General features: G+C 40.4%; 2 protein-coding genes across 2 annotated transcripts; one reads left to right on the forward strand and one right to left on the reverse strand.

Moving 5' to 3' along the window:
• The first annotated feature begins 3,748 nt into the window (after positions 1 to 3,748).
• Positions 3,749 to 6,571, forward strand: timm13 (translocase of inner mitochondrial membrane 13 homolog (yeast)). The gene is given in 4 exon segments (XM_034149785.1): positions 3,749 to 3,929; positions 3,931 to 4,009; positions 4,571 to 4,639; positions 5,904 to 6,571. Coding segments are annotated over 4 exon segments (288 nt in total). The 5' UTR covers positions 3,749 to 3,888; the 3' UTR covers positions 6,003 to 6,571.
• Positions 6,572 to 8,789: 2,218 nt separating this feature from the next.
• On the reverse strand, positions 8,790 to 23,648 carry tmprss9 (transmembrane serine protease 9). Its single transcript, XM_034149712.1, has 15 exons — positions 23,540 to 23,648; positions 22,508 to 22,635; positions 22,358 to 22,425; positions 20,414 to 20,589; positions 20,270 to 20,314; positions 19,124 to 19,237; positions 17,667 to 17,832; positions 16,866 to 17,140; positions 15,931 to 16,073; positions 14,781 to 15,066; positions 13,826 to 13,939; positions 13,378 to 13,546; positions 12,292 to 12,557; positions 10,779 to 10,915; positions 8,790 to 9,020 (listed from the first exon to the last, which is right to left on the reverse strand). Exons 1-15 carry the CDS (start codon positions 23,646 to 23,648, stop codon positions 8,859 to 8,861), a joined length of 2,358 nt encoding a protein of 785 aa, XP_034005603.1. The 3' UTR covers positions 8,790 to 8,858.
• Positions 23,649 to 27,519: the final 3,871 nt, after the last annotated feature.

A 27,519-nucleotide genomic window follows, 5' to 3' on the forward strand; every position in this document is an offset into this window, starting at 1 on the left:
TGAAATTAAGTATATTTATTCATAACTGTATTTTAAAGGGCCCATGTCATGCTTTTCCGGTTATTACCTGTCCCCTTGTGTGTTATGAAGGTTTTTCTGCATGTAAACGGTCTGCAGAGTCAAAAACCCTCAAAGTACACCCTGTAGGGAGTAAAACTCTAACACAGAAAAGATCTGTCTATGCTGCCCCAGAACGCTTGGTTGGAGATTTCTCATTTTCCATTGTTTGCTTCCTGGGTTCTGTGACGTGTGAACACCCAAATCAACAACAAATGACCGGATTGGCCCAAATGGACCAATCCGTGGAGCACATCACACACCAGGATCCCTTGGCTAACTAACAGGGAGTCCCCATTGACTTGCATAGAGCTCCCTGAATGCTGGTAATGGACGAGTTGGGATGGCGGAGAAATGCTCTCCGCAGACCCATTCTCACAGCGTTATAAACCTTTTTCTTACTCAATATCAAGCCACACTTATTGTTTTTACTTCGGCTGTGAGTGTTTGTGTGTGCTCAGGATGAGTTTAGCTTGTTCTCGCTGTATCGCCGACCCGGAAACCTGTCCGCTCGCAACGTCCCGACCAATCAGAGCACACTGGGCTCACAGGGAGGGGGGGGCAGGAGCTCCAACAAGCCGTTTAGGACAGAGAGTGAATACACATACTATACAGAGATGCTGTATGAGAAACCAATGTGAGTTTGGAAAATTGAACAATGTAAATCTATTCTAGTAGACCTCAACAATGGAATTATGATCAGTAGAAATGGCCATGACATGGGACCTTTAAGTACAACTATTGAGGTAGTTGAAAGTGTCAAATTTTTTGCTACATATACTTCCAATGCATTATATTTTAGAGGCAAATATTGTACTTTAATACTCCACTATTTATTTTACCCTCCATCTCCTTTTTACATTTAAATACTCATTTTATGCTCATACGATATGATGCACTGCTGTTATCTACCCAGTATTTACAAAATAAATGTTTGCTATTTTACTATTTAAAAGATAATGGTCTCTACAGTGACAAACTTCAACTTTAACATGGAATCAAATGTAATTAGAACAATTATTATAATATTCTAAAACACCCTAATACTGTGAAAAGGGCCACGTCTTTTGTTTTTGAAACTTAAAGTACATGTTTCTGATAATACTCCTGTACTTCTACTTGTCAATGTATACCTTTTACTTGTATTGAAGTATTTTAAGACCATAGTAATTCTTCTTTTATTTGACTAAAGGCTCAGAGTACTTTTTACTTCACTTGCATTTTCTATTCATTTCTGTAACAGAACAAAACAAGTATCAACTTATACTTAAAATAAATAAATAAGGCTATAAGAATTCCAAGAAATACAGAGCCGATGGGAGAATTAAGCATTGTTTCTGTGCCAGTCTTTGCTGGGACATGTCCCAACATGCCTTCATGTGTAATTAACAACCACTAATAATGGCTTGACTCCATTTAGGTGTGCCAGGTCCAGAGGCATGTTGTTGTGCATGCTGGCTCTTTGCCTTCTTGGGACACTTTAATGGAAAAGAGTATATGTTAAACTGCACCTGTTATTTTCAAGAAAAACATTGTCTCCATACAAAAACACCATATGGAAACTCAGCCCAGTCTGATTGGTTAGCTGGCCGGCTCTGTTGTGATTGGTCAACCGCCTAGAAATGTCCCGCCCCTTAGCCTATCACGTACAATGTGTTGGAGCGTTAGCCAATAGAAGCACTAGTGTTCCATAGAGGTGTAACTATGTTCAGGAAGTAAACAAAGGAGTCCAATGGAGGCGTTTCAGGGCAGGGGGGATAAGGGATTTTAGCCTTTGCAGACCATTTACATGCACTAAAACCTATACTGTATAACACACTACAAGAAAGAGAAACCCATAAAAGCATAATAGGGCCCCTTTAAGTAAAAGTAAAACCACAGTCTACCACATTTTTTTTTCGTGATACCAAGTTTTAACTCGCTGTCACCGCCGGATGAAATTTTTTTTTGAGCCATGACCATTGTCCTGTTATCTCAGCTAAACAACATTTGTTATTTCAAGTTCATGCCATAAATAACTTGTGATCTCCAGAAACTAGTTGTCATAGGATACCTAAAGAAAAAAATATGAGGGTGTAAACACATGTCCTTATATGGCTTCTGTTGAGTCTCTTGTTCCTCCCTAGGGATTCAAACTTGACTCCTACTTATATCTCAAGCCACTCACATCTTTTTTTACACTTGAAAGCCTTGGAGTAATCACCTGCAGCGTTGTGTAACCTCAAAGTTTGACACCATAAACACACTCATGGTGCTTCACATTCTCATTGTTGCCGCCGCTCGTTGAAGCCTCCCTTGTTGCAGACTGGGTTCAAAATGCTTTCATACACACAAGTGTGCCTTAAGGAGATTAAGAATTTAAGCAGATTAGAATAATGAACTCATGATTGTAATCTAGGGTTAATTCATTTTGCTGCACTTTAACACAACCCCCCATACAGTTCATGGCTTTGAGCCCAAAGGATTAATGTATGTGTGTTTTTGCATGGGCTTGGGTGTGTAACCGGTCATTAATTACTGCGAGGCAGGCACGCCACTAATCAGACCCCCCGTAATTATTCCTCAATGCCCCCAGCGTTGCATCAAGCCAGTCACACAGTGTCGGTTGACAGTGACAGTAACCGTCGCTCCATTGTTTGCCTGCAGACTCACTGTACCACAGATTTGTTCACTCGAGGCAGGTGGTCCTCTCAGTGAGGTCATCCCGTCTGAAACATAAGGAGAAGGGTTCATCCTCGGGCCCCCGACTCAACGCCAAACAATGCAGAGCTTCTTATGACCTTCTATTTACGTCTTACAGCCTCCTGCTTTCCACATAGTTTGGGGTAATGCTTCATCTATTTGCTGACACAAGTTGTCACAGTAACTACATTGGTATGATGAATGAATCTCTGCAATTATGCAATGGATAAAGGGGAATCAAAAGGTTGACATTATACAGTTTGGTTGCATGTTATTCATGTTTGCATTTATTTTCCAATAAAGCCTGCTGTGGAAGATAAGTAGGCTATGAGATAAATGGTTGTTGTGATGTTTCACAAGTAAATACAAATCCACCCACAAGACAACAGCCAAGACAAATAATTTAACACATTTTGCGTTTATTCATCACTGCACAGCATAAACATATACATTCAAGTTCACTAATTTATTTATTTTTATTTTTGATAACATGGTTGAAGAGAGCCTGGGGTCTTTGCAGAGAATTCATTGCAGATTGCTTCTCTGTAATTGTTGTGCACATGACAACAAATAACTTTCTTTTGGCATTACATATTGGTTTGTTAATAATTACAATACAATTGTTTTTCGTAAGAGTCAAGGCAGACAGTCCTAAAATGGCCCCTAATTTGCTATACTTCACATTTTTGATTTACAATGCAGTGACATAATATAACGTTGCAATCAGTGATGAACTATCAGATAACTAACAGATGCTTGATTTCGTATTACATCTCATAATCAAAAAATGTGTGCATTAAAATATTGAATGATATGGAAAGAAAATCTATATCATGTATTGGTAGCACACACAAAGGACTCCAAATTCCTTTCATTAAAGTTGAATAGTGTGTTATCCATTATTAGAGTATATCACCACCGCGTGGCCAACATGGATGTATATTAAGAACTGTACCTCAATCGTACCAGCTGTCAAAAAAACTACACTTCCCAAAATCGGAATCCCCTTATGCGGAAGTGATGTATGCAGACTTCCGCCGCTGTCAAGGGCACTGAAAACTAACGTTAGCCGAACCTAAAGGTAACTGTACACACGTGTGTCTAAAAACACCGATAAAGCTACAGTATTCGGTAACGTTTACGGTAGAAATGGAAGGCTACAGTTCAGACTTCTCTGCCGGTGGGGCTGGGGGGGAAAGTGGACACCGGGGCCATCATGGAGCAAGTTAAAGTGCAGATCGCGGTGGCTAACGCTCAGGAGCTGCTGCAGGTAAACCAATGGAGAAACATGCTAAGCTAACATGCTAACACTTCACTTAGTAGAGTTACGTTATGTAGATACATTTATTTGGGGTGTTATGAGCACCATTATGAGTCAAGTCACAACGTTTCATGAAGATATTGTAATGTATATGTTAATGAGGTAAGCTTGATAGAAACAGCAGTATGAATGGAATTGCTTTGACATAATGTAACATCAATGTGCAAAAACATTTAACCTTTAATCTCTTTAACCTAGGGCTGACCTCGACCAAATAATTTCCTAGTAAACTTTACATTGTGTAGACTTATCGATGACTTTGTTCAATCGAAACATTTGTAAGACTTTTCCAAAAGCAAAACTTTGAGGATGAGTTTCTTGGAATATAAGTCATTAAAAAAACTAGACTAAAACCTAAACAAACAATAAGTCGACTAAGACCTAAAACAGTAGAAATGTGTGTAGGGATTTTACCATTTCACCTACAGAAGGTCAACTACCCACCAACAGATGATGGGAACTGTCATCTGTTGGTAAGACATGATAATAAACAATGTGTTTGTGTTTCAGAGAATGACAGACAAATGCTTCAAGAAGTGCATAGGAAAACCTGGGAGCTCGCTGGACAACTCTGAGCAGGTGTGTAATGCTTTAAGATGTCAATAAAAGATATCTAGGAATTGACTGAAACCAGTATTCATTTCTCTCAGCTTTGATAATCTCAAAACAGGATCCACTGCTTTACTTTCATTTTCATGATAGTGAAAGGAATCCACAGATTTTTGACTGTGGGTCGGACAAGACAAGTAATTTTGTAATATGTCAACTAATACATTATAGTAGGGCTAGGGAATATGGAGAACAACAAATATATTTTGTTTATAGAATGCCTGTATTAATATTCTTAAAAATTGATATTGTAGGATTGACTATTGGTGCTTACAGAAATTAGACAAATGATAAATAATCATTAGTAATGTGGATACAATGCCTAAAGGTAAATAACAGAAGAGCTAGAATAGTCTTACCCCTAGATTCCACCGGGTCCGTCTGCGCCGCATTACGGCTGCGACGTGGTTTTGGTCCGACCTCCTCCAGCGTCATACCCCACCGGGCGCGTTTCAGAAGCGTTTCAGAAGCGGAGCGTCTTGCCTGCCGGCTCGCAGTTTTTGTTGATTTGGGCATATTTCCTGGACAGGCTACTTACAAAGTTCATAATAACTGTAATATTCCAGTTATAAACGACATGAATCAAAGATGTGTTGCTGTATTTTAGTGGTAAAAAAATGCATTCATCATCATCATTATTCTATATATAATTTACACAGTGCCTGTAAACCGGAGGCGAACGCTGGCATTTCTCCTCCTACTTGAAAGACTACGGAGGGATAGGGTCTGCAAAATTAGTTTATTTTGGGGATTGACTGGATGCTCTGACCGGTCCACTTCCTGCCCGGCGCTATGCAACGCCTCGCGTCGCGTCGAAAATAGACTTGCATCCTATTTTGAGTGGAGCTCGCGTCTGGTGGAATAGCACCCATTGACTAGACTAGAGTGTCCACGATCTTTGCGAACGCCGCGGCACAGCCGTAACGCGGCCGTAACTCGGCACAGACGGACCCGGTGGAATCTAGGGGTTAGTCAATTCAGAACATTACATCTCTCTACTGTAATGAACTCTTCATACCTTGAAATGAATACAATATCAAAATATAAGACGACACAAAGTCTTGTAACATGATATTGATGTTGTACTGATACGTTTGCCCAGCACAACATTATAGACCCAATTGTTTTTCAAGGAAATACTGAGCTGAATGATTTGTAAAAAAGAGGATGGTTTGTTGCATTCTTTTAAAATGATCACAATTTATTTTTAATGTGTCTGCTCTTGTCCTCACAGAAATGCATTGCCATGTGTATGGACCGGTATATGGACGCCTGGAACACGGTGTCCCGAACATACAACTCCAGACTACAGCAGGAAAGAGCTCGCATGTGAACGCCTCTCTCTGCACCCGTCCCTTCTTCCCTGCGCTGTTCACAGTGAGGAGCAGCAGGTGTGTGTCCACTGGAGGCTGCAGCTGTGCACACTCACAGGTGTGTGTGTGGCTGCAGCAGAACATCATCATCTTCATCATCATCATCATCATCATAATACCTCACAGACAGGCAGCAAAGCCGGTGGACTCGAGCCATAACAAAGTCTCTATGGACATTTTCCTTTTGCTCCGAGGAACTGTTATAAAGTTTGATTAAATGTGTTTTTATGTTATGAGTAATTAATCCTCTGGTTAATAAGTAAACATACATTGTTAAAACATGCACCTGCATACTTTGAAGAATTGGACCCTTTACATTTCCCGTTGGAGCGAACATAAGTGTGAATGTGTCTCCAAGTAAAACCTGTAATTGTCTGACCGCTGTCCAAGTGTACCCCATATCTCGAGCAGTGCATGCTGGGATATGTTCCAATAATGTATGCAGATTATAAAATAAATGTACTGTTTTGCAATCAGGGCTGAAACTCACACTTTGTTTTTTTCTAGATTAATCACTTGGTCTATAAAATGTCAAAATATTGAAAAAGTGCCATCCATTTTTTTTTTTTTTTATATGTCTTGTTTTGTCTAAAACCCAAATATATTTACTATATTATGACAGTACACAGTAAAGATACAATCTCCATATTTGAAGGGCAGTAAAACAGAATTGTTGCCACTTTTGCATTAAAAAGGAACAATTATCAAAGTTTCTGGGCGGTTATTTTCCTTTGGATAGACTAAAGTAGTCGACTAATTGTTACAGCTGTAGTTAGATTTTGGCACCCTTTAAAATCAGTCAACAGCAGCACGATGGCTTTTTGGAGCAACAATAACTAGGGATGTCCCAATCCGATCACGTGATCGGGGATCGGAGCCGATCACGTGATTTTCACGTGATCGGGGATCGGGAGAAAAAAATCGGGGATCGGAATTTTTTTTTTTTTTTATAAAATATTTTTATACATTTTATTTAATGTTACAAAACAAAAATGACCTGGTCACATCTTAAAGTCATCCTGAGGCCTTAGTTTTGGGTTAAAATGACACAACATCATGTATGTGTTGCTTCTTTTGGGCTTGTTTTCATAGACCTGGTTGCTTATTTCTCTCAAATCTGGCAACAGAGTGGGCGCAGTGTCTAATAGTAGCAGTAAGCTAACGAGAGGCTACGTTCAGCTGGTGACTCGGGAGTCGGGACAGAGAAAATGTCAGGAGTTTGGAAGTATTATAAAATTGAAAGCGAAGGCAGTGTAACAGCCAGATGCAATGTTTGCAAGGCGGAGGTTCCGCGTGGTGGAAAGAACAGAGCTACGTTCAACACGACCAATCTAATACAAACACCACCAACAACAACACGACGAGTACACAGCGGCCACTCAGGTAACGGCACTGAAACAACCGACACTTTCAGAGACTTTTAAAAGGAAAGAGAAACTGCCCCAGAACAGTGAAAAGGCCAACAAAATAACAGCCAAGATAGCTGAATTCATCGCGTTGGATGACCAGCCGTTATCTGTTACCTTTTTTTTCCTCTTAATGCATTGCATAAAGATCGGATCGGGAAAAATCGGTATCGGCAGATTGTCAAAATCAAATGATCGGAATCGGATCGGGAGCAAAAAAAGGTGATCGGGACATCCCTAACAATAACATGTTTTAACTACAGTGGGGCTTCAATGGAAACACTGACACCCTGCTGCCTTCCAATTGAGGTTAAATCTTTGTGTGCAAGAGTCTGTAAAATTGGGGCACATGATGATAACTGTAAACAGGACTTTCAATCGCCACAATAGCTCCATAAAACTGTGCTCAGTATGCCCATTATTTCATTGTGTTTATGCCCGGAGAGACTAAACAATTGTGCCAGGAGAACAAGCAGCACGACAATAATAACCCCCCCAGGCTTTCCTTGACATGCCTGTTTTCTAAAAGACCTACTTAAAATGAAAAAGGAAGACTTGTAGAGCAACTTGGTGTTTTCACAAGCGTGAACCTGACATTCACAAGCCTCCAAACAGACGGATATCAAAGTACGCCTGGAGAACAAAACTGTTTTGTCTGACCTGTTTTCTAGTTGTCACTCTATCTGCCCCCTCCACAGAGGTGGGCTTGTTTCAGGAGTGTGTGTGTGTGTGTGTGTGTGTGTGGCTTGTCAGATGTCTCGGAACCACAATCTTCCTTCCTTTATGTAGAGAGCCACTACAGCTACTTTCAGTGTGATTGTGAGAAAAAGGAACCATTTTCAAGAAGTAATCAATAAATCTCATCAACCCAAATCCTCTCTTGCATCCAAGTGTATCTACACCAACAAATAAACTAGGAATTTACCAAACAAACTTCAAATCCAATTCCAAAATATATTTTTCCCAGAAACCCACCTTTCACTCACAAATCTTACATTTACATATTTGTCTTGTTTTCTGGGAATATACAAAAAAAGGCAACCCATAATTGAACCACATATATTCTGAACCCCACGCAAAATGAAAATAAAAATGCACCATAAAAATCAAGTTTACCAATCAGAAAAATAATAAATAACTGAAATAAATATTTTGAATGCATGTGCTAGCAAAATGTCCATAAGCCACGACTCAGTGTTCTCCTTAAAGACGATGATAGTCCCAGTTCAGATGACCGCACAGTATTACAAACAGCACCAGAAGGTCACGTGGGTCAACACCGAGGAAACTATCAATGAGTGGCTTATTAGCATGACTTTAGTCCTTCATACAGTACATCTTTTAAGGAGATATTGTAGGAAAATCCTCTGTATCCGTGTCATATTTTCAGCACCTTTTTTTTCGCCTTCTTCAGAAAGGCAGGTATGTAGAAATCCATTTCCGGACCGACGTCGTACGAGTGTAAACCCCCGGGAAACCAATTCGACCACAGCCATGTCCCCAGCTGGTGATTCCGGCAACAAACCAGCGACCGGACGGCTCCCGGCAGGTCAGAGGGCCTCCAGAGTCTCCCTGGAGAACGGGAGAGAGTAAGAGTGTTAAAGGTCTCCTATCATGCTATTTTTAGGCATATATTATGGGTCTCAGATATACACAAATACATAAAAACATGTCTATGATGTGTTTTGCTCAAAATACCAAACAGATCATGCATTTTAGACATCGCTCATATCCCTCTATTCCAGCCCTGTTAGAGAAACGCTGATTCTGGGTCCTTAGCTTGAAAAAAAAAGAGTGGGACCTAATGCCTGCTCAGAATTCTACCGGTAGATACAGTTAAATTCTGCCGTGATTAAATGCCATATCATGTTCCAAACCACATCAAGGATTATTATTCTTTTACCTGGTTTATATAAAGGATATATATATATTTCTGAAACAATATCGAGCTGAAATCCTTTTTTTTTATTTTCTGTTTTTTTACACATTGTGGGTGTTTCTCAATGTCGAGGAAAGCTGCTCCAGAGCCACTATTTCAAGGATACTATGTCATCGAGTCCCGCCGAAGGACTGTTCCAATGTCCTGCATATTTGGAATTCTACCGAGGCCGGCGTACTTCGTTGCGGGAAATTTCGAGGCTGCACATGTGTAGACTCCGCGGTCTTAAAATCCCCACAATGCTTTGCGCACGGAACAATTTCCCAAATCTTTGGCCGAAAATGTAAGGCGCACTTGCTAGCCTGTTCCTTTCTTCATTTTCCGAGGCTAGGAGGTATTCTTGCCTCGCTTCTTAATTAAGGAACTCACTCGGAGGTACATGTGCTACCAAGCAAGCCTCCTCGACATTAAGAAACACACACTCTCTCCAGTACAGGTTAGCTCTGAGTGTTAGCGATGCTAATGTAAACAAAGACCATATTACGTCCAAAACACGTCAGGCATTGTTTCTGATAGCAACTTTCTGATAGTGCCGTGGGTCCACATTTCCGATATTACGTCATATCGGACGCAAATCTGGATCAGCTCCGTTGTACCCCCGTTTTTAGAGATTTGGGTACGGAGGAAAAGAGAGAGGGTTTTATTTTCTGACGCTGCGTGTATCATGCAAAAAGTGCATTTTGCATGATAGGTCCCCTTTAAATAACCTCCATGCACAGAGGTCTCCGGCATGTAAGGATGAATAAAATGATTAATTAAGGATGAGCAGGGAAGCAAAAGAGTGAGCTTCAGAGAGAATGTCACTTGGCTCGCTGCTGGGATGCCAGGTGCTTTGACCGAGACAGGAATGCACGAGGGTTTCCTTACATGAGAAGATTAAAGCGAGGGGAAAGGGGGCTGTGTATTTTATTTGGGAACATAGTCTACTCTCCGCAAAAGTACTGAAAGTGCAAAACATAAAATGCATCACGTATTTCCAAATTATGAATTAGAAATATGCTGATGACTCCTAGGAACATCTAAGAAGTTATATGCAACATTTACTTTTGCTCTGACAGGGTTAAGAATCCACTATAAAAACATATTTATTGGAGCCATAACCCTATTTTCAATTTCCTCTTAGCACTTTTTTAGATTAGATATACTTAATTGATCACAAATTGGACAGTTTTGTTACAGCAGCATATAAAAAAGGCATTGCACATGAATTGAAGACAATTCTGGTTCTGGTGAAATATAGTTCAAAATGTGTTCTCCCAGCTAATTACAAGATCTGATTTATCTAAATATCCCTTCTTATTTCAAGAAATCTTACCAAGCACATTTTCATTTGTTCTATTGGCAGATTGTTGTACTTATTTCAAGTGAAAACATCAAAGAGTCCTTCTCACCCAGCATGTGTCCCTTCCTCCCTCCATGTATCCGGCACACATCATGTTAGGAGTCAGAGCGTCTCTGTACGACTGTTTGCAGTCTGCCTGCTCGATGATGCTCACTGCAGCCTTCTGCAGCATGTTGGTCAACGAGCCTGGCAAAAAAATAAAGATTATATGAGTGGTAAATGCATTTTCACAAATACTTTAAATCTGATCATAACACCTGGAAACCTCCGGGTTTAAAAAGTGAAGCCAATGTGGAAAATGCCCCTACATCTCACTTGATTGTTTACATCAGTAAACACTTTTCTGATGAGTTTATGGTCTTAGTTGTTAGTTTTACATTGTTATCCATACAACAGGATGTCTATTTTGATAAAATAGACAATAAAGTGGGTATTTCTTTATGGTATGGCTACCTTGTGATGGACAGGTCGCTAAAACACAGTGTTGTCCAACTTTGGCCTCACGACTTTCACACTGAGTTTTCAGATCATAACAGTTAATCAAGAGAGCAATGGCCAATATGCCAAACTCAAGGCTTTACAATGGTAAGTAATACAGTGAATATATCTACCTCTAATATAACATATCTACTGTATGTTAAAACACAGTTTCTGAAGGGTTAGTTATACATTACATTACATTACATGTTACTTGTTAGATGCTTTTATCCAAAGCGACTTACATACTCAATACTGTGGGCAATCCCCACAGGAGCAATTTGGGGTGAAGTGTCTCAGGGACACAACGACATGCTGACTGCAGTGGGACTCGAACTTGCTACTCCCTGATTCCAAGTTCAGCGCACTATCCACTGAGCCACAGCCTCCCTTATAAATATAGTTTCAACAGAACAATGATTGTGTTTTCATTTATTGTATTGTATAGGTATGATGAGGCTGTAAGGGAGTTCCTCAGTACAAAACATCCTTATTATAATTTAACAAAATGTTTTTAGCCTCAAGTCTCTTTTATTAAAGGTAGGGTAGGTAACTTTGGAGAAACCAGCTCGAGATCGCTAGAATTTGAAAATACACAGCCTGAGAAAATCTGCCACTTCCTCACAGAGCCCCTCCTCCAACACACACGAACGCGTACATGACCAATGAGGGCACGAGATAAGTTTGTGCACAGATGGAAGGCTGACAGGCAGGTAGGCCATCCAGTTATTTTAGCCGGGCCGGCTCAGATGATTGGTCGTGCTTTTTACAGTACTACGGCTTCCACAGAGGACATTTTTTTATGGATTTTTTGTCAAAGCACTTCAGATATTCATTGCTATCGGGATGTTAAGAGCATTCCATGGAATATAACAAAAAGTGTATCTCGAGCCGGTTTCTCAAACTTACCTACCCCACCTTTAAGTCTTACCATTATTACATAAATAATGTGGCAGCTTTTGCTCCGTTGTTAACATTCCCTCCTGACAATGATGATTCTCCAGTTTTTTGTACAGTAGCATGTAACATTTTGATGCAATCATTAAATGCTTTCTATAACAATTATTGGATTTTGACTCTCTCACCTCCCTCCCTCATGGACCCCCAGCCTGTGACGTAGCACTCTGCCTCTTTGGGGAAGCGATGCACGGGGGAGGGGAGGCAGGCGGACTGGATGGTGTAGGACATGGGGGCTGGGACCACCAGCTCCAACAGAGCCACGTCGTGGTCCATGGTGGAGCCGTTGAAGGCCGGGTGGATGACGACCCTCTGGATGGGGATCACCAGCGCTCCGATCCCCGAGCGCAGCACAGACCCCAGACTCACGGCCCAGTTAGAGGGGCTGGCGTCACTGCGGAGGGGAAAGATAAAGAGTCAGTATGTATCTGGATGTAATAGAGCGGTGCAGTGATGACGTATTTGTGTAGGCCGACCCGGAAGTAAGCTGCTCGACAAAAAAGCAACAGGATTTCTCCATAGGATTTTGGAATATTGTAAAAAATAAGATCTGTGGAAAACGAACCTGTTTGATAAATGCACGTTTTGTTCAGCCGGATAATATCCACATGTCTACCCTACTTTTATAATGAATCATAAATCTAATCGCCAGAAGCAAAATGCTAACGTTATGCTATAAACGAACTACAGTCAAGTACAGCAGGGTCGCACGACTTCAACGTCACGGCAACTTAAGATCCATATTCAATAATACATATACAAAATGGTACGAGTTGAAGCGTTTGTTTGAACAGTTTGCAGGAGGCAGGTACTTGCTTTCAAGCAGAACAGGGCAAACAAATTTAGCGGGAGTGTTTACGTGTTCGGCGTAATGACGTACAACGTCCTCGACAACTTCTGTAGTCCTATTCAGCCACTTGTTAACAACCATCGTTTTTCAGACACGTAAACTCTTCAGAAATCACCAGTGGGGTCACTGCTGATGGATTTAATGTCGTAGAACAAAACGTGATGCGTCTCTTCAATTTGTGTCAACCACAGACCTTATTTCCAGCTGTTTTCCAAAAACACTCAGACTCTGAGACGAGGGAACCGGAAGTGGTAAAATGCTAACTCACTTCCGGGTTTTAGGAGTCGTTCCTGCAACACTCTATGGTAGACATGTTTTCCATAAAAACCAATACTTTTGTGGGCTATTCTACGTTTAGCAGTACCTTTTGAAGCAGTGTGCCGCAGTGATTAACCATTTGTTGTGAATGAGAGTGGCGCCACAGCGGTGCAGTCTCTTGTACTGCAGGCTGCCGATCCACGGCCACTCCCCCCTACGAGCTGTCACTCCTCCCACAATCCTTTGGGAGCCCAACGCAGGACGTAGGCCGCAGTCTGAAACAAAAACACTCATTACATTACATTTCATTAACTGAACCTTTCATCCAATGCAACTTAGAGAACATGCAATCAACCATGCAGATACAGACTTCTGAATCCTGCAATATATTATTTTCAGATAAGCCAAAACGTTGTAACCGTTTCATTTCTTTTTAATTGGCTAAGTTACATTGAACACAGGTGGGTTATTGGTTTATAACGGAGGATGTGTGGGCTTCCTGCTATACCCATGTCCAGCTTCATTAGCTTTCTTCTATAAAATGAACTCCTTACCACAGTTTCTCTCGTCCGCCTCGTTAGCGCAGTCTGAGACGCCGTCACACTCCGCGTTGACCTTGCCGATGCAGGCGGTGGCGCTGCACTGGAAGTTTCCACTGCAGTTCATGACTGCAACACGTGATGGACAGATCATAAAGCCTGAGATTTACACTTCAAAAAGTAATGAGTGCTGCAGGAATGACAACATTTGGTAGGCTAATCAGGAAGTTAGCATCGTACTGGTTCCCTCCACTAAACACAAATGAGATTCGAAAATGTCCAGAAAACAAACTCTGTGGCTGGAAAAAGGTTATGATCATTTTTGAAGTTATTTTCTATTGTTATTTTATTTTAATTACATTTTTAGTTGTTTCTATTTGTTTTCATATTTGTTTTAACTTAATTTTTATTACATTTTTTGTTTTTTTCATTCTAAAATGTAGAAACCGTCCCAAAACCCAATTTCCCCTGGAATCAAAACAAAATATTCCCGTAAATTAACAACACTTTTTTTTTTCGAGGCGTAAATCTCGTCACCACCGCTAAGCTAAACGTGGCTAATGTTCACTTTGATTGCGTTAGTAGTAGTATCATTTAACTTCATCACATTTCTCTTGGTAACTGATGAATGAGTGACCAATAGTTAACTAACCACACGTGAAGATGATTGGATAAGTTTAGTTTCATTTAGCTTATTTGCTCCTTGCTGTTAGTTAATAGTGGCAATTTTTACGAACTGATGACTGTAAACTTAGACTGTATGGTCCCAGTAGTGGAGTTGAAATGCTGTCCCCCATTTATTTGGCCCATTACACATAATTTACATGCAAGTAACTTTATAGCACAATTCGTTTTTCAAGTTATTTCTGGAAAATGCCATCGTGGAAAGTGTCCTAGCTAGACAGATATTTGAAATATCTCCCCAGAGATATGTGACCAATAGATTAGGCTGCTTTCAGTGTGACATTACCATTGAGTGTTGGTGCAGGGGTCACTTCCACAGCGGCAGTCCGGGGTACCGCTGGATGATTAAAGCCCCCCTCAGTCACAGTCACTGGTACAGTGGGAACAGACTGAGGGAAGTCAGGCACCAGGCTGGGGTCGGTGTGGCTCAGGATCCAGTTGCGGAGCTTTGTGATGCGAGAGTAGACCCCCGGCCGGTTGATCAGAGCACAGCCCACTCCCCAACTCACCACCCCAGCCAGGAAGAACCGCCCCGGGGCCCCCTCACACACCAGAGGCCCCCCAGAGTCACCCTGTGGGGGGAAACACAACATATCTGTGATTTTCCAATGTGAAACTGTTGTCCTGTGAAAAATGTGTTTTTACGAAGGTTCTGATACATTTTGAGTGATTCTATTTGAGTTGATTGATGGAAGACATTTGATTTCCAGGGTTTCATGTACAGTATAAGTAAATTGAACCTTATTGAAACGTATTGGACATCTTGCCAACAAGTAAGACAGTTTCAAGTCCCCAGCCTGGAGGTTGTTTAGCAAGAAAAACAGAAGTAGTGACTTAGTCGTTTTTTTTGTACTTAGTACCACTTTCTTCCAAGTGTGGTTGTAATAGCACAAAGCGTTCAGAAGATATGATTTGTTTTAAATATAAACCCTAGTCACTGCAAGGAACCTACATCATTATGTATATCACAAATCTGTAAAGGTAACTCTTTCTGGCTCGATCAAGAGATGTTCATGACAACATTTGTGAAAAGCAAAAGATTTGTAGTAACAAACAACAAAGAAAAAGACACAATTCAAAGAGATTGTCATTTTTTCCAATTCTGTATACTTTGGTTGGTTTTCCCGTAAAATATGTTAACAATTGAATCCGTATCGTGTTCACATGGGAGCTGGATTGAGCCTTTACTGGTGAAGGACGTCATGTTTTCTCACTGTTTTATTAACAGCACTCATATTGTTGTGCTAAAATAAAATGACAGCCTACAGTTCTCTATTTCTAGGACAGGACCAGTGTAAATACACAGTGTTTGTCCTACTTATACTTTAAAAATCATCAGTGTACGTAAACACACTCTGCCCTGAGGTAAGAAAGCATTGTCAGAGGATGAAAGATGATATCTCTTCATCACGCGATCCAGGTGGAGCAGCACTGACCTGACAGGAGTCCACCTTGCCCTGCAGGAAGCCGGCGCACATCATGTTCTGAGACACTGCTCCTCTGTACACCGCAGACTTATTGCACACTTTGGAGTCGATGATCTTCACCACCGCCTTCTGCAGCACGGGAGGAGCCTCCACTAAAATACAGAAGAGACACGACATATACAATTACTCGTACTGATTATAATAACATGCATTATTATGTCTTATGCACAATTTTGTTTCTTTTTGAAGTTTTCTGTATGTTGGAGGAACCTGGGAATAACTCCGATTTATTCCAGAATGCAGTCTCCATTCATTTTCTCTCCATTGAATGCCTTGCTTAGTTTTAGTATTCGCATTAGAGCTGTACAAATGTATTGTTGGTCATTTTTAGCCTCTTAAATATGAAGATTTCCTTCCTTTCGCTGTTTTATATCACAATAAACAGACAATATTAGGATTTTAGATATTAAAAGACATTGTCTTGGACTGGACAAACTGGAATGGACACAATTCTTTATTTTCTGACATTTTAAAGCCTAATAGTTATAAAAAATTGTAGTAGATTGAAGCACCTAATCCAAAACATTTTTGTATAATTCTTATTTTTTAACCTCAAGGAACAAAAACTCACACGACAGCTAAAACAGTCTATCACAAAATATGTATTGATTTCGTAATATTTGGTACCAAACATTTCAGAAAGAGTTCCTTTTCACTCTAAATGTGATGGATGAATTCCTGCAGGTATGACATATGACTGCTTTCTTGGACAGATAATCACAACATATATTTTATCCCAATTCCAGTTGAGATCAAATCAGAATCAGTATTTAGATTTGACTCTAATGATAGTATAGGTTAGGATTGGGACATGTGGAGAGAAATGTGATGACATGCAGCAATTACTGGTCAATAAAGGTTAGATGAATTAAAGCCAGACTCACGGGTGTACATGTGCAGGGCCCCCCAGCCGGACACCATGCAGCTCTGCCCGGGGGAGAACACGTGAGACAGGGAGGGCAGACAGACGGGCTGCACGTAGGAGCTGAAGGTGAGGGGGGTCTCCAGCTCCAGCACCGTCACGTCGCTGTCCGTGGTCATCAGGTTGTAGTTCGGAGACACCACCAGAGACTTGATGTTGATGATCTTGGACTCGGACTCTTCTCCGTTCACGAGTCGCGCTCCGACGAGGGCCGTCCACTCTGAGGGGTCGTCGTCCCTGGAGACAGAGAGAAAGAGATGAGGAGATTTAAGAAGGTCCAATCTGTAAGATATGGTCAATGGAAGTTACATTTATTTTAATTAATTTCTATTGTTATTTTATTTAAATTACATTTTTAGTTGTTTTTATTTGTTTTAATTTTTGGTCTACAAACTACATCATCCTGAGGTTAGTGGCACTGTTAAACCAAAAACTTAAACTTAAAACCATGGGCTTGAACCACACGTGAAGATGATTGGATAACACAGTTTAGTTTCATTTGGCTTATTTGCTCCTTGCTGTAAATTAATAGTGACAATTGTTTTAATAACTGATGACTGTAAACGTAGACTGTATGGTCCCAGTATGGCGTGGAAATGCTGTCCCCTATTTCTTTGGAGCATTACACATAAAATACATAATTTACATGCAAGTAACTCAATAGCACAATCAGTTTTTCACGTTATTTATTAAAAATGCCATCGTGGAAAGTGTCCTAGCTAGACAGATATTTTCTCCTCAGTGATTTGTGCACACGGCCTACCTCTCGAAGCAGTGGGCGGCGCTGACCAGCCAGCGCTCGCTGATGATGGAGGCTCCACAGGTGTGGCGTCCGTGCAGCCGCAGACTCACCTGCCAGGGCAGCTCCCCGTGCCGGGCGTCCTCCCCCCCCACCACCCGACTGCCCATCGCCGGACGAGTACCACAGGCTGAGGAGGAAGTCAAGAAGTCAAGAAGTCAAGAAGTCAAGAAGTCAAGAAGTCAAGAAGTCAAGATTTCAAGATTTCAAGATTTCAAGGCTTTTATTGTCATTTGTACATAGCTACAGATGTAGTGATAGATAGATAGATAGATAGATAGATAGATAGATAGATAGATAGATAGATAGATAGATAGATAGATAGATAGATAGATAGGTAGATAGATAGATAGATAGATAGATAGATAGATAGATAGATAGATAGATCGATCGATCGATCGATCGTTAGATAGATAGATAGATAGATAGATAGATAGATAGATAGATAGATAGATAGTTGGATAGATAGATAGTTAGATAGATAGATAGATAGATAGATAGATAGATAGATAGATAGATAGATCGATCGATCGATCGATAGATAGATAGATAGATAGATAGATAGATAGATAGATAGATAGATAGATAGATAGATACTTTATTTCATCTCCTCTCGCCTGGACTACTGCAATGGAGTTCTGTTCGGGGTCACCAGCAAAGCCCTGGACAGGCTCCAGTACGTCCAGAACTCTGCAGCCAGGCTCCTCACCCGCACTAAGCCCTGGCAACACATCACCCCCACCCTCATCCACCTTCTCTCCCCTCTGCTATCAGGAATGCCGACTCCCTGGACACTTTCAAACAAAAACTCAAACACCATCTGTTCACTCAGGTCTTCGGCCCAGCTAAAATGCAGTACCCAGTAACCTGTTTTTCAACCTGTGTATCTGTGTGATTATTATTATTTGTTTTGTTTTGTTATTTTATCTCCCATTGTAAAGCGTCAAATTTCCAGTAACAAATATAATGCAGGATATTATTGTGCAAGAATGGATTATTCAATATTAAAAAGAATATGAATGTAAAAAAGTGGGATTTTAAGTCCAGTTATTAAGAGACGCTATGGAGCAGACAGTTCTCTTCCGGCCAGAGGTGATTTATTATAGAGAGTTGATTATGATTATGACAATGAACATCTGAGGTCACGGGCTCCTCCAACAGCGCAACACAATAAAACAGATAAAATAGTGCAAGTAAATAAAATAAAATAGAATATAGTAGAAATAGTGCAGAATAGTCTATATACAAGTAATTGGAATATATATAAGTTGTAAACAGATTAATGTTATGGATGTTCTTTCAAAAGTTCAGGTGTTTAACAGTCTTATGGCCTGTTTTTTGTTACAGGTATGTCACATTAACAATATGACCATCAGTGCCAGTGCATTGTTTTGGAAGAGTATTAGTTTGAAGTGATTTACCACATCGGACTTCATCAGATGCGTCGTCACAGTCGGGGGTGAAGTCACACTCTGGATTTAACTTGGTGACACACTCTCCATTATCACAGGCGAACGTGTTGTCAGGACACCTGGCTGCAGAGCACGGGTTAGAGAGACATGTAGAAGATCAGAGGCACAGAAACATGTCTTCATAGAGAGAGCCTATAGCAGCTTTCATACAGGTGAGTGCAGTTCAAAGTGCCTTATAGGTGAGTGACGATGAACATAGGACAACTGTGGACCATTAATACAACACAAAAGAAAATTACTTTCCTGTAATGCAGACTTTAAATCTAGGATATTTTATAAACACAACTCTGAATTTGCCAAGCCCCACTCCTCAAAATGCTTTCAAATGATCTCTCTCATTGTTACTTTTTCTTAATCTCCAATGTTTTCTTAACTCTTTCGTTCGTTTTTTGATAATATGTGAGTCCCGGGTTGTTTGACTTTGAAACATACATGTTCTTACTCTTGCTATATTACATTATTCAGCATAAAAGGAAATACAGTCTCATATCACAATATCAATATATATATTTCCCAGCCCGACTATATATTACATAAGCATAAAAGCCAAAGAAAAGAGCTTTTTTTAAACTATATTTTTGACAGAAAAGCATTTTTCTCTGTGACACTACATTACATGTCATTTGTTAGACGCTTTTATCCAAAGCGACTTACATACATTCAGTACTGAGGACAATCCCCACAGGACCAATTTGGGGTGAAGTGTCTTGCCCAGGGACACAACGACATGCTGACTGCAGTGGGACTCGAACTTGCTACCCCCTGATTCAAAGTCCAGCACTCTAAACACTGAGCCACAGCCGCCCCATATACATTACATGTCATTTGTTAGACGCTTTTATCCAAAGCGACTTACATACTCCATACTGTGGACAATCCCCACAGGAGCAATTTGGGGTGAAGTGTCTTGCCCAGGGACACAACGACATGCTGACTGCAGTGGGGTTTGAACCTGTGCCCACCTGATCCGAACACCAACGCACAAACCACTGCACCACACGCCTCCCTACTATCCCCCATGATATTAAAAACACAACTCAAAACACTATAAAATATGCTCAGGTAGCTTTAACATGCATCTACATATTCACTCACCATTCATCTCATCTCCAATCGAATAGAACGACTTCCCACTGGCTCCTGGGAAGAAGGAGAAAGACACACATTAGATCCTGTGGGTTATTTTTGTCTCTTCCACACGCAGGACACAGTGACCTGATGACGGTCCAGGTTTATTACCCAGTAAGATGATAGAGTGGATCTCTCCGAACCCCGGCACCTCCAGAGGTTGGCCGTGCATCACTGATCCCAGGCCAGCTCTCAGCAGGTCCTGGACAAAGCCGTCGGAGTACTGCTGAACTTTGGAGACCCTGAAGGCCAGCCGGAAGGTCGCCATCACGTCCTCGTTAATGTTACTGCAGAGCATGGTGGGGAGTAGTGGAGTACAAATACTTTGTTACTGTACTTAAGCACATCTTTCTGGTATCAGTACTTTACTCCACGACTTTTTACTTCTTACATTTTGAACACAAATACCTGTACTTTCTACTTCTTACATTTTGAACACAAATACCTGAACTTTCTACTTCTTACATTTTGAACACAAATACCTGAACTTTCTACTTCTTACATGTTGAACACAAATACCTGTACTTTCTACTTCTTACATGTTGAACACAAATACCTGAACTTTCTACTTCTTACATGTTGAACACAAATACCTGAACTTTCTACTTCTTACATGTTGAACACAAATACCTGAACTTTCTACTTCTTACATGTTGAACCCAAATACCTGAACTTTCTACTTCTTACATTTTGAACACAAATACCTGAACTTTCTACTTCTTACATGTTGAACACAAATACCTGAACTTTCTACTTCTTACATTTTGAACCCAAATACCTGTACTTTCTACTTCTTACATGTTGAACCCAAATACCTGTACTTTCTACTTCTTACATTTCCCAAACAGGCTGGTTCCTTTAGTTTGAATGTGTGTTTGGTGGCGTGATCATTATTATTTAGAGTCATTGCGTGCCTATTGATTTGAACACGATCCGTGTATCCATCATTTCCTGGTCTTCTCTAAAGAAGAGGGACCAATGAAAACGTTGTCATGTTGCCGTTGTTCAGCATGGAAACATTCATTAGCTAACAATGACATTATTGTTCTATTAATATAAAGGGAGGTCAGGTACTCTTTAAAACAGCTGCTAGTTATGGGTACTTTTTACTGAAGTACATTTCAAAGCCCTCTTTACTTTTACTTGAGTAAAGAAGTTTAGTAAGTACTTCTACTTTCACCAGAGTATTTTTAAACACGAGTATCTGTACTTCTACTTGAGTAAAGGATGTGTGTACTTTTGTCATCTCTGCTGCAGAGACACAGACGCAGTTGTTTGTTTAACCAGATAACAATTAGCCTTTTAAGACATGATATGGGCATACATTACGAAATGAAACACGGTGAAAACTAAAATACATCAGAAAAGAGAAACAAAGAGAGAAAGAGATATAGAAAACAAAACTGATGAACAATATTTCAAAGTATGACGTTTTTACACTGTATACATTTCTACTACTACCTACCTTGTGTTTTCAAAATACTGTTCATAGTGTTTTTATACCCATCAATAGTTCATACTGTATCTAGTTTTGCTTTTTTATATCTGTCATATTTATATTCGTACATTATACCTATACATTACAATGCACTGCTTCTTTTTGGTAACTTCTGATCTGATGCTAAGTACATTTTGTTATTCCAATACATTTACTATAAAGTTGAATCTAATCTAATAATGGATACATCATTAATTCTAATTTCATGGTTATTTATTTTCTATCTATTTTCATTCATTTTACAAAACCTTTCCATTTCGAGTTTATTAAGTTATTAACTTTTAACCAATTTATTGTAAAGTGTTTGATCATTGCTTCTTTTATGACGAGGTACAGGTAAGAATAATTATTTTTCATTTCTTCTGGTGTTTTATCAAGTAGTAGGATAAGTGTGTCGTACGTATGTTTATGTCTTGAGCTTAAAAGGGAGACCTGGAAGCCGACAGAAAGCCCTCGAAATGTAGATTATGTCATTAATCTACAACTACTAATACATCATTAAATCAAAAAACTATTTCCACTTTAATGTTTCCTACCATAGCTCAGCTCTCACTCACCCATAGGCAACAATACTCCAATCAACGTAGTGATTTGATATGGACGAGGCAGAGAAGACATTTCTAATCTGGAAGAAAGTAAAAAAGTACGATTAACAACAGTTTTAAATGCACGTGTGGGCTCTAGACGAGGTGACAGGTTGCACTGACCTTTGACTTTAAGACTGAGGTCAGAACGATGGAGAACGCAGAGTTCTCGTCCTGCAGAGACTGGTTGTACTTCAGACCCTTCAGCTCCACTGTCTCCATGAAGTAATGCTGCTCCTGCACCATGTAGCCTGCAAGAGGAAACAATCAATCCTTCACATCATAAGTAAGATGTTATGTTTTGTTTAGTTTTTTGTGCTGTGATTTCAACCATATGTATATTCAAGTATATATATTCAAGTCCATCTTAAAGGACAGAGAACAAGAAATCATTGGTAGATGTGAGTGCTCGTATATCCCAAAATTGAAGTCGTTTGTGGGTTGTGTGTTGGTGGGTTGTGTGTTGGTGTTCGGTTCAGGGGGTCACAGGTTCAAACCCCACTGCAGTCAGCATGTCGTTGTGTCCCTGAGACACTTCACCCCAAATTGCTCCTGTGGGGATTGCCCACAGTATTGAGTATGTAAGTCGCTTTGGATAAAAGCGTCTAACAAGTAACATGTAATGTAATGTAATGTAATGTTTAATGATTTTTAATAGTTTCTTTTATTTTGGATATTGACTGGCTAATGTGCCATTTTATTTGTGTTTTACCGCTGTATTTGTCTACCTGTATTGTCTGTGTTTTATCTGTTGTTAAATAAAATGGACAACCGTATGTGTTAAGAAAAATGAAAATAAAGTTATTTTTTTAAATAAAATTAAGTAAGATATTATGACTCTCTCCTTGGATATAGTATTTTTCTATTTGACTGTACGTACTGTACTGTAGCTGTCTGTCTTTGTATGCACCATTTACACCAAAACAAATTCCTCGTATGCGTAAACTTACTTGGTAATAAACACAATTCTGAAGTTTAGAAATAGCTTATCATAGAAAAGTCTAATTTAGTGATTCTCAAAGCAAGAGAATTTGCTTCCTCATTGAAAAAAGCAAACCTACAGATTGAGACATTTTATGCCAAATAGACAGGTTTAGTGTGAATCTGAATGCTTTGTCCACCTCTGGTTATGAGAGGATCCATCAAACGACTCACCAATGAACAGGCCTACAAACACCCCGATGAGGAGGAAGAAGAGGAGGAAGGCGATGACGGTGCTCCTGTAGCAGGCGGGGCTGGAGGAAGCATCCTTCTTCGCCTCCATGTTGGAATCACAACACCAACCTCACAACTCTCTGACCACTGAACCCTGCCTCATAACGCCTGACACACAAATGATCCAGTCCTGGTAGAACACACACAATACAAATACACACATGTATATTACAATATGGGAGTTAGAAGAAGTACACACCCTTTACTTAAAGAGGCCCTATTCTGCTTTTGGGGTTTTCCTTTTCTGTAGTGTGTTGTTATATAGGTTTTAGTGCAGGTAAATGGTCTGCAAAGGCTACAATCCCGGTGTTCGCTCCACACACCGCCCCCCCTGCTTGAAAAGCCTCCATTGGACTCCTTTGTTTACTTCTGGAACAAAGTGATGTCACAATGTAACACTCGTGCTTCCATTGGTTAGCGCACCAACACATTGTACGTGATAGGCTAAGGGGCGGGACATCTCTAAACTGTGGACCCATGGGCGTAATTTCCACTGGGGACAGTTTCAAAATCCCGTTTGTGTCCCCCCCACTTTCCAAATATGTTTATTATTTATTTTGTACGCAAGCGGTCACGGAGGAGCACACAGCGTCTGTGTGTGTGTGGCACGAGCGTATTTTGTGTGAGTGTGCGAGCAAGAGAGAGCAAGAAAGAGAGAGAGAGAGAGAGAGAGAGAGAGAGAGAGAGAGAGAGAGAGAGAGAGAGAGAGAGAGAGAGAGAGAGAGAGAGAGAGAGAGAGAGAGAGAGAGAGAGAGAGAGAGCGAGAGAGAGCACACCAGTTACGGGGGTTGTTGTTAGACTCTGGTGCTAGCTCGGAGCTAACGGAGATTAGAAGCTGTTTCAACAATAAGGAGAGGGAGAGTCCTCTCCTGTCGGACTGAGAGAGATAACGTCAGCTTAGGTGAGGTAAAGGACTCCTGAGTGATTAGATTGTAAACTTTAGTCTAAGTTATCTCAGTGGGTCTCAAACGGTTTGGTCATCTATGTAAACAAATATGTCCATCTATTTAATATAGTTGTACAAAATACAAGGACCCCCTGTTTTGTGTCCCCCCCACTTCTCAAACCAAAGTTACATCCTTGTGGACCAATCACAACAGAGCCGGCCAGCTAACCAATCAGTGCAGACTGGGCTAAATCAAACAATTTGTGATTTTTAATGCATTACACTATGAATTATGTATTGTGTTCAAACAAACAACACTACTTAAATAACATAGTTGGTTCATCTTCTCACAAAGTCAATAAATACTGAAATATATTTAGAATTCTACAATGATGCTTAGGGTGTTCCCAAAATGTAAGAAATACAGTCCCAGTATTCATATAACCAAAACAATCGAAATGTAGCTTACTGGCTAGACATTGGTTATTTCAGATCAAGATGCACATTTGACAAAATACCGGGATAATGAGTATAAAGCCGTGAGGAATAAATACACAAAAACATTTAGCAGTGATTGTGTTCGGTGGAGCTGGCTGAGGTTGTGCGTAAAAGAGACCACGGAAGCCATGTTCCTGCCTGGCGATCTCACAATAGATATGGACAAACGCCACACTAAAACAACACAAGTTACCTTCCCCTTAAAGTCTGCAGATAAAAGAATACTAAAGGAATCACTCGACTCAGAGAGAATATTCCCCGCACCAGTGAATTACGCACGGATGTCGCTCTAGGTGCATCCCAGCGTGGAGCATTAAACAATACAGGCTTTATGTCCGCAGGTAAACTCACTCACCTCTTTCTTCTCTCCGGACACATCCACGGTCTCCCACAGTGTGTGACACAGGAGCAGATGACCTGGATGGAGGACAGAGGTCCGCTATTTGTTCCAGCTGCCCGGGGGCGTGCCGCAGGTGGATCCCCGTCCGCAGTTTACTTTAGCAGGTCGGCTCGGCTTCACAAATCCCCGGCCGACCCTCCTCCCATCCTCGGGCCTGATCCCCTTCGGTTACACCCCGGTGTGCTGAGGCATTTTCTCCTGACTCCTGTCACCTCACAAGCTCTGCCATAATCTCCAAGTAAACAACAAACATGGGTTTCTCCTTTTTTACGCAACGTTGTAAAAACATGGAGGAAAGTTAAGGAGCATGCAACATGTCCTGAGTGTTTGCAGCCTGCCTGTGATCCAGATCCACAGTGAGTGGTCACAGAGGAGGGGCGAAGCTTGCTGGAATTCTGCACTACACCTGGCACCACATCCGGGTCCTTTTACCTGGATCACAGTCCCTAATCTGCCATTACTGCGAATGTATTACACTTCTGCACTTAAGTAAAAGTGAGAGGAAGTGAGGTAAGATAAAGGCTTGCTGGCCATTAATTAAATACATTTACTCAAGTACTATACTTAAGTACAATTGTATATGTATATATTTATTCCACTATATATTTATATATGAAAACATAGGCTACCTAGAGATTTAGCTGCTTCCCTCGTGTGTCCCCTCCTGTAAAAACCAACAAAGGTGACAGTAGTTATAACTACACATCTCTCCATCAGTGTGCAAAGGCTTCAGTGGATTTCTTTTACACACACTACCTTTATCCATTGAAACACTTTAAAGTCGCAAGCAAACACTTCTGTTCTTCTGAAAAAGTGGACGAGCTGCAGCCAATCAGGTGGATTGTCCACAGAATACCATTACATGTTAAAGAAGTCCCTGGACTGGTCTGCAATAGTTGGCCAGTGCTATGAAGTGAATGACGTGATCTACTGGTTAGTGTGATTATTAAAGGGCCGCATGTGTACATTTTCAGCAGCCAACTCAAGGTGAATTGTTTTAATATTTACCTCCACAAATTAGGTGACATTTTGCAAGATTCAGGATTCTTACACCTTTTCCAAAGTCAAATTCAAGCACTTTTCAAGCATTTTTAAGGTGCATTTCAAGCTTATCAAGAATCTTACAGCTGTTGTAAATTACATATTTATATACACATACTTATCCTCAAATGATTATTTCCCTACCTCACATTAAATCAGACGTTCTTTATGCTATAAACAACCAAATGTGTGTTTCGTGATAGCATTCTACATGAGGATGATAAATTAAAGAAAAAGAAAACAAAGTGTAATATTTCAAAATGAGTGACCCATCTGTAAGTAGACTGGGCATCCCATATAGAGAACCGCAGTGACGCATCCTAAAACCCGGAAGTAAACTTCTTCCGGTTCCTTCGACAAAAACGCAATGCAATTTCTCCATAGGATTTTGGAAAATAGCTGGAAATAAGGTCTGTGGTTGAGACACAAACCTGTTAAGCACCAAGCCTGTTTTTCATGTTTCAGGCTCGAAAATGACATGCCCAAAACAAATGACTACAACTTAACTTCTAAAAGGGTTATATGAATGATTTATTTTATCAAAGCAAGGTTACATCTGTGAGTTGGATGTAGAGGTGTCAGAATCAATATAGATGTTTTTTATTTTAAAGAAAATTTAGATTTTACATAGTAAAAAACTGTAAATTATAGTGTCCGTCCAAAAATTCTTTTTTACTTATAGTGAAAACCACCCTTGGATGATGGGTTAGTAGACTAAAAGCTCTAGGAATCCAAAGTACAACATATAATAAGTACCCTGTATCAAGATTGATGCAAAACAAGTGACATTTGACCTTTTTAGAGAGGTTTAGCCAAAATCACTCCACCTCTGAGGTGATTTGGGTGAAAATGTTTTTTTTTCCATATCTCTGGCCCCCCTTGGTCGATTTGGATGGTTGACACCTCTTTCTGACCGTTAGAGCCAATAGAATCGAAGGGGGAGTCCCCCACACACACACGTTGTGAAGAGAAGAGGTGGGGGCTTCGCGCATGTAATTTAGCATCAGAGTGGACCTATCTCTAGCTCTGACATTTGGAAACGAAAAAGCAGTTTTATTGTTTATGGATTATCAGAAATCATTTCAAAGAGGGCAC

Source organism: Trematomus bernacchii, unplaced genomic scaffold (genome assembly GCF_902827165.1).
Source record: "Trematomus bernacchii unplaced genomic scaffold, fTreBer1.1, whole genome shotgun sequence".
NCBI lineage: Eukaryota > Metazoa > Chordata > Actinopteri > Perciformes > Nototheniidae > Trematomus > Trematomus bernacchii.

Bases quoted from the DNA above. Each gene is read 5' to 3' on its own strand.
- tmprss9 (XM_034149712.1), bottom strand. From the start codon at position 23,648: ATGGAGGCGAAGAAGGATGCTTCCTCCAGCCCCGCCTGCTACAGGAGC. The intron at 20,590-22,357 runs GTGAGTGAGAGC...CATGCTCTGCAG, and splicing joins TGGAGTATTGTTGCCTATGG to TAACATTAACGAGGACGTGA. The intron at 12,558-13,377 runs GTACTGCTAAAC...TCCCCTCCGCAG, and splicing joins GCGGCACACTGCTTCAAAAG to TGACGCCAGCCCCTCTAACT.